At 43.6% G+C, this 16,201-nt stretch overlaps 2 protein-coding genes across 4 annotated transcripts in view; both read left to right on the top strand.

Moving 5' to 3' along the window:
• The first annotated feature begins 55 nt into the window (after positions 1 to 55).
• Positions 56 to 4,239, top strand: LOC141091182 (uncharacterized). The gene is made up of 4 exons (XM_073576605.1): positions 56 to 1,318; positions 1,447 to 1,642; positions 2,456 to 2,615; positions 2,726 to 4,239. The coding sequence occupies exons 2-4, from the start codon at positions 1,597 to 1,599 to the stop codon at positions 3,807 to 3,809; spliced, it is 1,290 nt and encodes a 429-aa protein (XP_073432706.1). The 5' UTR covers positions 56 to 1,318; positions 1,447 to 1,596; the 3' UTR covers positions 3,810 to 4,239.
• Positions 4,240 to 8,550: 4,311 nt separating this feature from the next.
• The window catches only part of LOC141091181 (uncharacterized), a 34,699-nt gene continuing 27,048 nt past the window's right edge, over positions 8,551 to 16,201 (top strand). Inside the window, exon 1 of one of the 3 annotated variants that reach the window (XM_073576602.1) lies at positions 8,551 to 10,434. In XM_073576602.1, coding sequence (XP_073432703.1) covers positions 10,185 to 10,434 — 250 coding nt within the window. In that variant the 5' untranslated portion in view covers positions 8,551 to 10,184. Of the gene's footprint in view, positions 10,819 to 16,201 lie in introns of all 3 variants that reach the window. The other 2 variants (XM_073576603.1, XM_073576604.1) reach the window with 2 other exon arrangements.

Here is a 16,201-nt window from a genome sequence, read left to right as displayed (position 1 = left end):
GGATTTTTCTCTTACATAAATGCACGAAACGAGTCTCATCAGTGTTTGGTCAGTGGCCCTGATTGGTAAAAATAATTTCACCAGCATTCTGGCATAATTTGCTATTGATAGTCGCAACTTGGAATAGCGCAAACTTTTTCCAACTTTTTGCGGGTTTTTTTTGCCAGTTCCTCTCTGCTTCAGGTGCATGATACCACAGGTTTCCTAATTCATGATGAGCTGTACCGTTCTCTTTGCCGGAAATGGGTGGTGTGGTTCATGCAGGCGCAAGTCAATCGTCAGATGCGCCGGAATCATTAAGAGGAGCCTCTTGGTGAATCAGTAACTTCTGATTCCAACACGCCCCTTCATCAAGACCGGCAAGAAAATCCATCAGAGTCCAGTGATTTTCCCATATGCTAAAAAAACAAAAACCTGTAAAGCTTCTCCCACCCATTGGGGGCGTACATATCATTGGTGCAACGTGTGCTGCCAGACAGGGGCCCATTTCTGCCTTCATGTCATCAAGCAGGGTTTGTCACAGACACAAATAGGGGCACATATGTTCTTAGGCTGGTTTCACATTTGCGTTTTTTAGCGCTGGAAAAAAACGCATACCTGCGCATGCGTTTTTTCCCCTATATTTAACATGGGTGCGCATACCTGCGCGCTGGTAAGCGCATGTATGCGATTTTCATGCGCTGCGTTTTTTTGGGGTGTGCGTTGGTATTTTCCAGACGCAGCATGTTGCATTTTTTGGCCCTTGAAAAAAGCGCATGCGCACGTATGCGCACGTTTTGCGCTAAAAATGGCCATTATAGCCTATGGATGCGCATACGTGCGCACTGGCATGCGCAGGTATGCGTTTTTTTAGCGCTGCGTTTTTTTGGTGGTGTCCACTTGTTGTCCTAGTTATAATCTTCTAAAGTCAAAAAAAAAAAGTCTATATAAAGGAGGTGCCTGCCAAAACTCTGCCACTACTACACTGACAGATTGAAGAGCAGACAGTCAACCAAGAACCCATTATATCAGCGAAGAATGTGAGTATATTACATTATATGCCTGTCCTTTTAAATTATGTATGTACTAATGATTTTTATTATTTTTACATGCAGTATGTCTTCAGAATCAGAGTATTCCCCATCGCGGCAGGAATTGGCGCAAGCAGACCGTGAGGTGATTATTTTTGTGCATCTGGTAAGTATATCTGCTGCTTCTCCAAATCTCTTACGTTTTTTTCAACTTTTTTAAGACATCGTCATCATCCTCTTCTGTGGACGGGACTAGTGAGGGCGAAGAGCAGGAGCAGCGAAGCCAAGTCCCGGTGGTGATACGGAATGTAAGTATCAAATGATTTGTAATGTTCTTTATTTTTTATCTTCTATTTTTACTCTTTTTTATGTTTCTTTTTTTGTAACTTTTTATTCAATTTAAATTGGATTATTCTAATGAATGTGTTTTGTCTAGGTTCCACAACGAGATGAAGACGTGTACCTGGATAATGAGCAGCTCATCAGCCTGGTCCAGGAGCGTTCGCCGTTGTGGGACAGCCGTGACCGGCTGCACAAGGACATTGTGGTGACCCGGCGGCTATGGAATGAGGTGGCCGCAGCATTGATGGATGGCTGGGACAGCGCCACAGCATCCTCCAAAAAGGCGTTTAGTGAGTATTTCCCTGCTCTGTATTGTGCCGCAGTGACTGTTGTCCTTGACGGCACTGTTGGGTTTCGTGCTAGGTGTATTCTAGCAGGAAACCCAACAGTGTCATCGGGGTCTACAGTGACTGCTTTGAGTATTGTATTGCTACATTGTGCCGCAGTGACTGTTGTCCTTGACGGCACTGTTGGGTTTCGTGCTAGGTGTATTCTAGCAGGAAACCCAACAGTGTCATCGTGGTCTACAGTGACTGCTTTGAGTATTGTATTGCTACATTGTGCCGCAGTGACTGTTGTCCTTGACGGCACTGTTGGGTTTCGTGCTAGGTGTATTCTAGCAGGAAACCCAACAGTGTCATCGGGGTCTACAGTGACTGCTTTGAGTATTGTATTGCTACATTGTGCCGCAGTGACTGTTGTCCTTGACGGCACTGTTGGGTTTCGTGCTAGGTGTATTCTAGCAGGAAACCCAACAGTGTCATCGGGGTCTACAGTGACTGCTTTGAGTATTGTATTGCTACATTGTGCCGCAGTGACTGTTGTCCTTGACGGCACTGTTGGGTTTCGTGCTAGGTGTATTCTAGCAGGAAACCCAACAGTGTCATCGGGGTCTACAGTGACTGCTTTGAGTATTGTATTGCTACATTGTGCCGCAGTGACTGTTGTCCTTGACGGCACTGTTGGGTTTCATGCTAGGTGTATTCTAGCAGGAAACCCAACAGTGTCATCGGGGTCTACAGTGACTGCTTTGAGTATTGTATTGCTACATTGTGCCGCAGTGACTGTTGTCCTTGACGGCACTGTTTTTTTTTTATCAACAGTGGACAAAGTCCGAACACGTTGGCGTTCGATCAAGGACCGCTTCAACAGTGATGTTCGTGCTGAGGGCCAGGTTCGCAGTGGATCTGCGTCAAGGACCAGAACTAGATACCGTCACTATAACGCGTTGCAGTTCCTAAGACCAGTCCTTGCCACGAGATCGTAAGTATTATAAATTTTGGGTTTTTATTTTTATTAATCTGTGTTTTTCTAATCCACAGCTGATGCTTCTTGTAAAGGCATGGTAGTAATGATTTTCCTTTCTTCAACAGCACCTGGAGCAGCACCCTGCAACCTGGCCCTGGAGCGGTCCTTCCTCGGACGTCCTCTGACCCGTCCCAGCCATCCGACAGCCAGGAAGCACCTTGCAGGTCAACCACACACACAGCTGGTGACCAGGAAGCTGGGCCATCAGGTGTTCCCCTGTCCCAGGTCTCTGCCACTGGTTATGCGTGCACTACCCGCCAGCGGCAGAGGGCCTTGGACAGGAATGTCTTGCCCGAGTTTATGCATTTGAGCGAGACATTTAATTCCAGCCTCAAGTCACTGTCCGACAGAGTTGAAAGCGGTTTTGCACTCATGGAACGTGGTTTTAACCACTTTGAACACCGCTTCAATTCTGTAGAACAGCGCCTTGACCGTCTGGAGGCCGACCTCAACAGACCAGCACACCATTTTTTTAGTAAGATTGAAAAGGGCATGGCGGAACACCTTAGTCCTGATCAACAGCTGAATGTGCTGCAGGCCTGCAACAATGCTTTCTTGCAGGCTATGCAGCATAATCGGTACGGTCAGCAGTCAGTGGTGTCCTTTCCACCTGTGCCACCATTGACTCGCTTCACCTCACTACCGACTTGTGCTGCATACCACTGCACGGACACCTCTATTCAAAGCCAGGACACCCACCGTTACACCACCACAAGTCTGAGTGCAGCTGGTCACTTCACCGACACCACCATGGCAAGCGCTGCTCCTGTCTGGAGCACCACCGCCACTCCCATGCATGCGTGGAGCTCAGCCACCACTAGGCAAACATGGAACAGCCCTGCCGCTACAACAACGTGTAGTAGCCCTGCCACCACCACTCTGCAAACCTGGACCATCACTGCCGCCACCAGTCCTCCAGCAAGGACGAGCACTGACAACGAAGAGCAGCAGCAGCAGCCACCTCAGCAGCAGCTCCAGCCACCTCATCAGCAGCCACCTCAGCAGCAGCTGCAGCCACCTCAGCAGCAGCTGCAACCACCTCAGCAGCAGCTGCAACCACCTCAGCAGCAGCTGCAACCACCTCAGCAGCAGCTGCAACCACCTCAGCAGCAGCAGCCACCTCAGCAGCAGCCGCCACCTCAGCAGTAGCCGCCACCTCAGCAGCAGTAGCCGCCACCTCAGCAGCAGCAGCCGCCACCTCAGCAGCAGCAGCAGCCACACCTGCAGACGGGGGACCTACACTCAATATTTGCCCCTACTTCAAGGCGAAATCCATCAAGGCGGGCATTGGGCCAAAGTCGGTCCAGGCACACAAGCCTACGGCGACATGCCATTACAACTAATGTACCTGAACAGATTTCCTCTCCTCCAAGTGTTCCTAGTTTGATTCCCTTAACTGGACTACCTTCCCCCACAAGTTTTGTTGCCCCTTCCCCTCAAACACCGTCTTCAACAGCAAGTGTTGCATATTCCCTGCACACCCCCAAATTGAAACCATCTGCCCCCAAACGCCGGAAAAAATAATTTTTTGGTTTATTTTTGTGATAAAAAATAAATTTACATTTGTGGTTCACCATTACTAAGTTTCATTAATGTTGTTTGCGCCGCTCACACACACTGATGGGTAAATACATGTTAAAAACCAACCCAAGGCCTAGTATAGTCATATGTGAAATAACACGGACTAGTATAGTCATACCAAGGCCTAGTGTAATAACTCGAGTTTTACCAACTTGGATCTGGTTTCATGAAAAACAAACTGTTGAAACTTGTCTTAAAAATAAGTTTCTTTCTAGTTTCACCAGTTTGTTTTTTGTGAAACAAGATGCTAGTTGTTAAAAATCGAGTTATTACAGTAGGCCTTGGTATGACTATACTAGGCCGTGGTATTTCACATATGACTATACTAGTAGGCCCAAGGCCTACTATACTCATATTTGAAATACCACGGCCTAGTATAGTCATTCCAAGGCCTAGTGTAATAACTCTAGTTTTACCAACTAGAATCTGGTTTCATGAAAAACAAACTGTTGAAACTTATAAGTTTCTTTCTAGTTTCACCAGTTTGTTTTTTGTGAAACAAGATGCTAGTTGTTAAAAATCGAGTTATTACAGTAGGCCTTGGTATGACTATACTAGGCCGTGGTATTTCACATATGACTATACTAGTAGGCCCAAGGCCTACTATACTCATATTTGAAATACCACGGCCTAGTATAGTCATTCCAAGGCCTAGTGTAATAACTCTAGTTTTACCAACTAGAATCTGGTTTCATGAAAAACAAACTGTTGAAACTTATAAGTTTCTTTCTAGTTTCACCAGTTTGTTTTTTGTGAAACAAGATGCTAGTTGTTAAAAATCGAGTTATTACAGTAGGCCTTGGTATGATTATACTAGGCCGTGGTATTTCACATATGACTATACTAGTAGGCCCAAGGCCTACTATACTCATATTTGAAATACCACGGCCTAGTATAGTCATTCCAAGGCCTAGTGTAATAACTCTAGTTTTACCAACTAGAATCTGGTTTCATGAAAAACAAACTGTTGAAACTTGTCTTAAAAATAAGTTTCTTTCTAGTTTCACCAGTTTGTTTTTTGTGAAAAAAGATGCTAGTTGTTAAAAATCGAGTTATTACAGTAGGCCTTGGTATGACTATACTAGGCCGTGGTATTTCACATATGACTATACTAGTAGGCCCAAGGCCTACTATACTCATTTGAAATACCACGGCCTAGTATAGTCATTCAAAGGCCTAGTGTAATAACTTGTAAGTTGGAATGGAGCAGATTACATTCATCCACTCAATGCTGACTTGTATTCCCCATGAACTTTCATTGGGGTTGGGTTTTGAGGGTTGTGTTTTGAGAAAATCACATACTTTGTTTTCAACTAGTTGCACAATTTTCTCTTGAAAAAAAATGGTTTCCTGATTCATGGCCTGCAGCTTTGCTCGTTCCAATATATTTCACGCAGACTAGCAATGCTGCATTTTAACTCATATGTGTATTTACCTGCCCAGGTGTGTGAACATCAAAAAATTCAGTTATACATGGGAAGTTTTTTATTAAATTGGAGTTTCAAAAATATAGTGCACTCAGTAATGGTATCAAATAAGGTTTTTTATTACCATAAACAAACAAAAACATTACACCATTTCATCTTGCCAGTGCACCCGTCCTACATCAGAAATAAAGTAGGCCGCAAATTGGTCCCTCATTTGGCCAACTTCAACGGATGACCTGAGAGTGTGCTGAGTGAATTCAGGCAATGGGTTAGGAGCATCATCGTCCAGTTCAAAGGTCGGGTGCTCTTTAGCCATCACAAAGTTATGTAGAACCACACAGGCCTTCACCACCTCATCGACTGTTTCAAGTTTAAGATTAATGGCCGTGCCCAGAATTCGCCATCTGGAGACAAGAATCCCAAAAGCACACTCGACAGTTCTTCTGGCCCTGGTCAGCCTGTAATTAAATATTTTTTTGGTGTGGTCCAAGTCCCGGCTGGAGTAGGGTTTCAGTAAGTTTCCGCACATTTGAAAAGCCTCATCGCCAACCATTACAAAGGGCAGTGGCGGAGCTTCGGTGTGAGGAAGAGGCCGTGGCATAGGGAAATTAAATTGGTTGCCATACAACCTCCGGCCCATGTCTGAGTTTTTAAAAGCCTGTGAGTCATTACCACGGCCAAATGCTCCAATGTCCACTGCTACAAACATACATCCGGCATCCGCAATCGCAATGAGTACTATTGAAAAGTACTTTTTGTAATTATAGTACTCAGATCCCGTTCTTTGGGGTTTGATGATCCGTATGTGTTTACCATCAACAGCTCCCAAACAGTTGGGAAAATTGCATATTGTCCAGAATTTGTCAGCAATTTCCATCCACTTTTCAGCGGTGGGCAGGGGCATAAATTCTGGGCAAAGAACATTCCAGAGAGCCCGGCAGGTGTCAGCAACAATTCCAGACAAGGTAGAGATTCCAATACGGTACTGGAAGTGTAGTGAAGATAGGGTTTCTCCAGTCGCCAGGAATCTGTGAACAGACAAAGAAGTAAAATTAATATTTATGTATATTATTTTAAAAAACTATAAAATAAAATATTAGTACATTCACGAAAACTAATTACCCACGGTTTTGAATACTAAATTTAAAAAAAAACCATCAGACCGCACCCCTTGGTTTTTAAAACATACCGTAATGTCACCAGTAGCCGTTCCTCAGGAGGAATCGCACGACGGAGCTGTGTGTCCTGTCTCCGGATGGATTGTTGGACACGAGCAAGCAAATCCATGAAACTTTCGTGGGACATCCTGATATAATCTGTAAATTTCTCCGGGTTTGCCTGTAGCTCGCTGTAGAGGGTGTGGTATGCCCCACGGCTCTCCCGGAGTTCAACAATCGGATGTATCCACATACGCCGCCGTCTTCGCTGCCTCTCTCTCTTCCTTTGTTCATGGCAAGCAACTGCATACGCCTGAGCCATCGCGATGTCCAAATCCAAGTTGAAGTGAAAACTCTTCCAGCGCAGATCCATGGTCACGAGAAGAATCAAGCAAATGTGAAGAATACTGTAGACAGGGTCTATATATTAACATACCACACCCACAATGAAGTCCCATTGGTCTTGTGTGTTGTTGAATGGTTGTTTTTTCATTTTTGTGGGGTTTTTCCAAAATCTGTAAAAAAACGCAAACGCACAAAAAACGCATACAAACGCGCAAAAACGCTGCGTTTTTTTCCTGCATGCGCATAAAAATGCTTGAAAAAAACGCAGCGTTTGTATGCATTTGTATGCGTTTTTTTAATGCGTTTTTTTGCGGGAAAAACGCGCTGCAAAAAAAAGCAAGTGTGAAACTAGCCTTACACGGACACTTTTGTTCTGTGTCCGCCATGGATGACAATGTGTGTCGTCAGTGATTTTTCACAGACCCATAAACTTGTATTGCAGGTTTTGATCCGTGACTCGCATGTAAAACGAACATGTCTCTGTGATATCTCTGCAGGTACATGGTTCACAAAAGATACATGAGAATAGTACCATAGATTGTAATGGAAACATTTTCAATTACATGAAAAACATGGATACAACACATACTGTACTTAAAAAGCTAATGTCTGAATGAGGCCTAAGTTTTAACCCCCACTTTAACAGAATTTTCTAACTATTCTTTTTGTAATGAAAATGTTATACAGTTTTTCATATACAATTATCTTCCATATAAGTTTATTGCTGTTTTCAACACCAGAATAGATTTTTCTTTATCTGCAGGTTCCTGCAGAGATCTTAAGAACTGTGAGAAATTCATACTGAAAAGTATTTCTTAGAAGAATGAAACTGCTTTCCAAATGGTCATAATTAAAAATTATTGCACTATTTTTTCTACAGCTCGGAATACAGAACTATCCATCTCCATGGTAACAGACAACAAACTGTTGTAGTCGTGTCCCGCAGTCACTCCCTTCTCTCTGTCCCTATCTACTTAATACTGTATGTAACGCCAAGTGATAAAAGGGAGTGAGTGCAGGATCCAACTACACAGAATTAGTTAACACACTGTATATATCCCAGAAGAAGTAGGGGACATTAATAAAGGCAATCGCCAAAATGTCTTCCAAAAGAATTTAGTGGACACAATTAGAAAAAGCATTTAAAGGGAATCTGTCACCAGAATTTTGCCACCTAACCTCAGATTAGCATAATGTAGACATAGACTCTGATTCCAGCGATGTGTCACTTACTGGGCTGCTTGCTGTAGTTTTGATAAAATAACTGTTTTATCAGCAGGAGATTATCATTAGAGGACTAGCAAAATTGCTGCCATGTAGTTCTCCATATTTATGAGCTCTGTATAACCCCCTGCTTTCATCGCTAATAGGTAGCTGTCTGCCTATACACAGTGGACACAGAAAGCTGCTAATCAGTGGTGGCGGTGGGGTTAATACGGAGCTCAGCATTTAGAGAACTGCTAAATGTGCAGACTGTGATTTCATAAAAACTAAAATGATCAATTGAATATATTGTTTGTATACACTACATGTGATTATAGACACCCTATGCTTAAAGATGAAAGATAAGATTATTTTAAGAAAGGTCACAATAATTAGAAAATAGGGGTGATGGAGTTTGAACAGCCAACTTGATGACCTTATGTTCCCCCTATGTAACAGTTTATGGCAGGTTCAATGGTAGAAGTCATTCAGTATCTGTATAGATAGTAGGCAGCTGGAGTAGGTAATCCTCCGGCAAGTATTGAAACTCCTCTTTGAAAAATGCCCCTGCCAGTAGCGCTCACACAAATTGGTGTACAAAACTTGCATTGCACACTGGAGTAGCCAGGTCCGCCGTTGCATGACATCACTGTGTAATGAGATAAGCATGAAGGATACCTTACTTTCTGAAACACAAAGGATCTCTTGGTCCGTGCCACTACCTGTAGTTTTATAGCTGTATAATCCAATAAAAATTATATCTTTTTGTAGAGATCAGATCAGCCAGTCATGTTTCATGAGTAATCCAATGTTGAAGCCGTGTGTACTGAGGTGTGTCAACACATTTGAGTTTTTTCTTCCAAATACATAGATAATCCAGATTTTTTTTGTAGGGAGTAAGAGAACCTAGATAGTCATACAGCTACTTCCCTATGTAAAAACAAAAACATATTGACATGTTAGGTTAAACTACTTTGGACCTCTCAGAGATGATAACGTCCTGTTGGTCTGTGTTCTACTCTGCCGTGATGCCACTGCAGAGTATGCAATTGAACAACTGCAGAAACGGGATTCCAGCTGTCAAGACACAGGTGGACTTCCTACAACAAAGGCAGAGATGGTTTATTACCGTCTCTGCCTTCTCGATCGCTGTGTGCACAGGGCTGAAGAAGCACTGTATATAAAGTAATACGGAAGGCTAACTGCGCCTCCTCCTCTGGGTTCAGCAGTCGTGATCGTACATTTGTAAGGAAAGGGAACACTAACTACATTCCCACTGTAACTAGGGTTAATATATCATCCCGAGCTACAGGGGAAATCAGGTAAAAAATAAACCTTGAACTACCCCCAAAAGGCCTTCATGACCTTATGGGGAGGAAGGGTGGTGACAATATATGAAATAAGTTAAAAGTAGATAAAAAATAAATAAAAAGCCACTGCCAAGTCAAATCGCTGTTAGCAGCCCTGCCCCCATAAAAATAAACATGTCTGATATAGAACAATAATTATTACAGAAAAGGCAACACTTTTTTAAATGTATTTTAGTGGTCTTTTGTGTACATAGGAAAAAAATGAAAAGAATGTAAAAATAGACACGCACTCCCTTCATTTTACCACGGATATCTGTCAAAAAAGTATAACAATGAAAAAAAAAATGAAGCACCATTCATCAGGTAAAAAAACCCTAATTTTATTTATGCAAATATCTGAACAAGAAACATTTTTACAGGTCTTTAAACCACATGTATGAAAAGAAAAAAAAAATCAAACAGAAAATGTGCCTGGACAGGAGTTAAAAGCTGGCTAACATAATGCCATTTTTCATAAATGTGAAACTCTATAATTCCTCTGAAAAGATCATATTACATCTTGTGATCTGTATTGTTACATCCTACATGTCAGGCATGTCTCTGCTGTACTATCACTGCCGGTCTGGGAGTGGCTCTGCTAGGAACACACAAGGCTCTGTGCTGAGCAGAGAAGGGAGGATTGTCGGTACCATAGAAACTGCAGCTCAATGCCAAACTTTGCCGGCGCTTCCTGGACCTCCTTCTGTGCTAGGTACTTTATGTCCGGACACAATCTTACTAAATCCCTCGGCCTCGCTATCTATAGATTGAGCATGTAACTTTACTATTGATATGAGATTTGTTACTTATTATCATGCTCAGAATAAATGGATCAGTGCATTCCAGAGACCTGTAGTGTTGATACTGGAGCTGAAGCTGAGCCATCATACTTAAGGGCCTGTCACACTAAGCGATATCGCTAGCAATATCGCTATGTCTGATACTTACCTCCGACCGCTCCCCCCTGATTATCGCTGATCGCGCGAGAACGTCCTGGGCCGTTTCTCGTCGTCAGTTTCCTGCTCGGCTTCCTGCTGTGGAGACGAGCGACGCGTGGACGCGGGCGGGAGGACGTCAGGATCACCTCGTCTGACAGGTAAGTAGCGACCCCCAACCCCTGCGATGTCGCTGGTGAGATCTGCCTGTGTGGCAGCTCACTAGCGACCACTTAGCGATGTACCAGCGATCCTGACCGCGTCATATCGCTGGTCGGGATCGCTGGTACATCGCTAAGTGTGACAGTACCTTAAGGGCAGGGACACATTAGCGATTAAAAAATCGGTCTGATTTTGATGCAGGAAAATTAGACGAGAGTTATGCAGTTGTCATGCGGTCTTTATGTGAGTACAGTTCAATTTTTCACACCTAGCATCGATTTGCATCTGAATGCAGTGCGATTGCTATCAGACTGCACTGCGATTTTAACATGTGCTTTTTATACACAGAGAAATGTTCTAAGTCATTTACACATCGTTTTAAAATGAAATATTCTTCAAAACATCTAATATATATATATATATATATATATATATATATATAATATTATTTTTTTTATTTATTTTTTTTTTGTAGATTAAAAGCCGGAAAATGATATGCCAAGCACAGTATAGAATAGGTTAGAATAGAAAGAATACATATACAGTATATACACACGTAGAATAAGGTATGTATGTATGTATGTATATATATATATATATATGTATATATATATAGCTCACTGACATACATATACACATATATATATGTGTGTGTGTGTATATGTATGTCCGTGATATGTGTATATATATATATATATATATACACACATAGAGTAGGGGTGTGTGTATGTGTATATACAGTATATATGTGTGTGTGTATATGTATGTCAGTGTATATATATCTTTATAATGCATAGAGGTATAGATAGAAGATTGGCTCTTAAGTCATTTGTCGGCTTCTGTAAAATCAATGCAGAACCCAACAGGATAGGATACATGGTTTATATGCAGTAAACCCATGCAGAACAGTTAGATTTATAGATGTCAGTGACTAATACTGTTAGTAATATGTGTGTGTAAAATTTGGGATCTGTATGTATTTATTAAAAGATTCTTTTCCCGGAAAAAAATGGCGTGGGCTCCCGCACAATTTTCTGCCAGAGAGGGAAAGCCAGTGACTGAGGGCAGATATTAATAGCTTAGAAAGGGACCATGGTTATTGGCCCCCCCCCCGGCTAAAAACATCTGCCCCCAGCCACCCCAGAAAAGGCGCATCTGTAAGTGAAAGGAAAAGGGTATATGACCTCGTTAGAACAGAGCATATCCCCGACGCATGTTTTGCATTTAGCTTCTTCCTTATTCAGGAACCCCCTAAGGAAGAAGCTAGACGTTAAATGCGCATCGGGGATCTGCACTGTCCTAACAAGGTCATATACCCTTTTACTATCTCTGCATTGTTTGCTATTAAGTGCTTAGTACTCATGCTTGTAGCTCTATTTGGGATGTTTGGTGTTGGTACTACTTTAGTAGGGGGATAGATGCTCTGCAATATCTCTGCACTGTTGCGCTTTTACCTGCTGCTATTTACTTAGTGCGCACATTTATTCTGTATTACTTGAGAGATCTGCCTTATGTATTAATGTGATGCTTGGTCATATACTTAAGTTTGGCTGACATTGTTTCAGGATGTAACCTTTCACTGGCCAGCAACCTATAGGCTATTTGTTCCCCTATATTTACAGCTGATGCTATATTAATATCACCCAATTCTGATATAGGAATTACTACATGATTTTACTAACATTATTTTGGGATGTTTAATATTCATTGATTTATATGTGGTTCTTTCCCCTGCATCATTGTTGGAGCATTATGTATGCTGAACTTTTTGATATTTAATGTTCATGGATAGGTCACATTAGCTGTTATATTGGGTATATGTGGCTGTTAGGCAGTTTTTTGTATATGTATCTCCTTTTTATGTGTTTTTAGTATTTTTCCAATAAAGTTGATTGAATTTATTTTTGGCTGATTCTCCCTTGATCTATTTGGATTTTCTCTAACACATTATTATTACTATTATGCATTTATATAGCGCCATTTATTCCATGGCGCTTTACATGTGAAAAGGGGAAATATAGACAGGTACAATAAACATGTGTAAGACAAGGGACACACAAGTACATAAGGACCCTGCCCGCGAGGGCTCACAGTCTATAGGGATGGGTGAGGATACAGTAGGAGAGGGTAGAGCAGGTCGTGCGGTGGTTCAGTAGACCGAGGATCATTGCAGGCTGTAGGCTTGTCGGAACAGGTGGGTCTTCTTGAAGGTTTCCGTTGATGGTGAGAGTCTGATGTGTTGCGGCAGAGAGTTCCAGAGTATGGGGGTAGCACGGGAGAAGTCTTGTATGCGGTTGTGGGAAGAAGAGATAATGGGGGAGTAGAGAAGGAGATCTTGAGATGATCGAAGGTTGCGTGCGGGTAGGTACCTAGAGACCATGTCACAGATGTATGGAGGAGACAGGTTCTGGATGGCTTTGTATGTCATAGTTAGGGTTTTGAATTGAAGCCTCTGGGCAATAGGAAGCCAGTGAAGGGCCTGGCATAGGGGGGAGGCTGGGGAATAGTGGGGAGACAGGTGGATTAGTTGGGCAGCAGAGTGTAGGATGGATTGGAGCGGAGCCAGAGTGCTGGAGGGGAGGCCAGAGAGTAGGAGGTTGCAGTAGTCGAGGCGGGAGATGATAAGAGCATGCACTAGTGTTTTCGTGGTTGAGGAATGAGCAGATCCGGGAAATATTTTTGAGTTTGAGGTGGCAGGAGGAGGCGAGGGCTTGGATATGTGGTTTGAAAGAGAGCGCAGAGTCGAGGATCACCCCAAGGCACCGAGCGTGCGGGACTGGGGAAAGCGAGCAGCCATTGACATTGATGGATAGGTCTGGTGGAGGGGTAGAGTGAGATGGGGGAAAGATGATGAATTCTGTTTTGTCCATGTTCAGTTTGAGAAAGCGAGCAGAGAAGAAGGCTAAGATAGCAGACAGACATTGTGTGATTTCAGTCAGTAAGGAGGTGAGATTGGGTCCAGATAGGTAGAGCTGCGTGTCAACGGCATAGAGGTGATACTGCAAACCGTGGGATTCTATGAGCTGTCCCAAGCCAAAGGTGTAGATGGAGAATAGTAGGGGTCCTTGGACAGAGCCTTGAGGAACACCGACAGACAAGGGGGCGAGGTGAGGAGGTGGTGTGTGAGAGGGGAGACACTATATGTTCGGTCATCAATGTTAGGTATGATGAGATCCAGGATAGGGCCAAGTCTATGATGCCAAGAGATGAGAGTCTGTAGCAGGAGGGAATGGTCTACAGTATACATATAGTAACATTGCAGACAGAGCACAATAATACATAACACAATGCAATATAACAGTAACATACTTTATAGTACACGTATTATGTTCTTAGGCACACCGTTCGGGTACCACACAAGGGAGAGAGAGGAAGCAATGAGGTTCTCCACCAACTCCTTACAAGGGTGCGACGGTGGAATATGAGGTGGTGGATGACGAAGTAATCGACCCTACCTGGGAATCTGGCATGCAGAGCAAGTCCAGCAGCTCTGATGGGGAGGGATCGGCAGCACTGAAACAGGCAGGAAGAGGCACTGGTGTGACCAGAGGAACAAGGCGGGCGACTGCTCCTCAGTGCACAGACACTCCTGAATTTCTATGTCAGTTTGGTGTTCCCCAGTCTGAGACATTTTTAAAGAAAGTTCTGAGACAAAAACAATCATTTGCAACCTATGCCATGCCAAGATCAGCAGGGGCCTGACCACTAAGAACCTAACCACCACCAGCATGATCAGATACATGTCATCTAAGCACCTGACTCGGTGGTCTGAACATCTGGGTCCACCATTGGTTCCATCGGGTGACACCACTGCCTTTTCCTAGGTTCTTCCCAATCCCCTGTCCATAACACTGTCAAGGATGCCTCCCGCCCTGCACCTATCCTTGTACATTCAGATTTACCATCATGATACACTTCCAAATCCTTGTCCCTGCTCAGCTGTTTTTACCCCATGCTTTGGAAAGAAAGATAAAGTTTCCAGCCACCCACAGGCCCAAGTGCTAAACAGACACATTTTCAGGCTGCATGCTGTGGAAATGTCTTTTTGACTTGTTGACATGGAGGATTTCTGCCAACTCATGGCATCCTTTGGTACTCTGTCCTCAGCCTCCACTTTTTCTGCTGGTGTGGTGTCCCCTCCTTGTACCAGCATGTGTCCAGAAACATCACCCATGCCCTTACCAATGCAAATACTGAGATTGTTCACCTAACGAACAATATGTGGACAGGCGCTTGTGACCCGGGACGCTACATTTCACTGTTGGCACACTGGGTGAATATTGTGGAGGCCGGGGCTGAGTTCCACCCTGGCATGGCACATGTGCTCCTGATGCTGAGGATTGCTAGCCCTACTTCTATCAGTGTATCCTCCACCTCATACATCAGTTCCTGCATCCCCTCCTCATCCTCTGTCTCCGATGTGTTATCTCATGGCGTCCACATCAGCGGGAAGCTCCTTCAGCACTGCCTCAGCAAAGCGGCAACAGTCTCTGCTAGAGCTTATTTGTCTTGGAGACAAGTCCCACACCATGGCAGAGTTACTTAAAGGAATAACAGACCAGACAGATCTGTGGCTTTTCCCTCTGAACCTCATACCAGGCATGATCGTGTGATAATGGCCGTAACCTGGTGGTGGCTGTGAAGCTTGGCAAGCTCACACACGCACCATGCATGGCACACATGCTCATCTTGGTAGTTCAGCAGTTTCTTAAAACCTACCCAGATTTGCCAGAGCTTCAGGTCAAAGTATGAAGCATCAGCGCCCACTTCTGAAAGTCAGCTACAGCAGCCACCGCTCTAGCAGTGCTGCAGCATGGCATGCAAGTGCCAGCTCACCTACTAGTGTGCGACCTGCCCATATGCTGAAACTCCACACTGCACATGCTGTCAAGACTTTGTGAGCAACAGTCACCAGTTATGTTGGTTTTCTGGCCAGCCTCTGCACATAACTGAAAAGTGGGCATGGATGTCTGACATTTGTGCAGTTCTCCAAGATTTTGAGGACAAATATGATGAGCGGCGATGATGCTATAGTCATTGCAACAATCCCGCTTCTGTGCCGCCTTAAACAGTCGCTGCTCACAATTAAATATGAAGCTATGCATGCAGACCAGGTGGAGATGGAGCAAGATATAAGTGAGAGATACTTCCCAGGCTCACTCTGATAAAAATGAACAAAACATGGATTAGCACCCACTTTTCTATACCACCAGATCACAGCACATAAATTGTTTTTAATGTTCAATATTTGACTGGGGCCCTCCAGTTTTTGCCTTTAAGGGGTGTATGGTTGATTCTCCTTATAATGTTTTCCTGGCTTTGCATTTTGTGCCAAGACTTTGAGTGTAGGAGTACATAAACTACACTAAATTGTAATTTTTT

This window comes from Dendrobates tinctorius, unplaced genomic scaffold, assembly GCF_039654945.1.
Source record: "Dendrobates tinctorius isolate UK_male_01 unplaced genomic scaffold, ASM3965494v1 ptg000049l, whole genome shotgun sequence".
NCBI lineage: Eukaryota > Metazoa > Chordata > Amphibia > Anura > Dendrobatidae > Dendrobates > Dendrobates tinctorius.
Note: the sequence above shows the minus strand (reverse complement) of the source record. Positions and strands in the feature narration are given on the sequence as shown.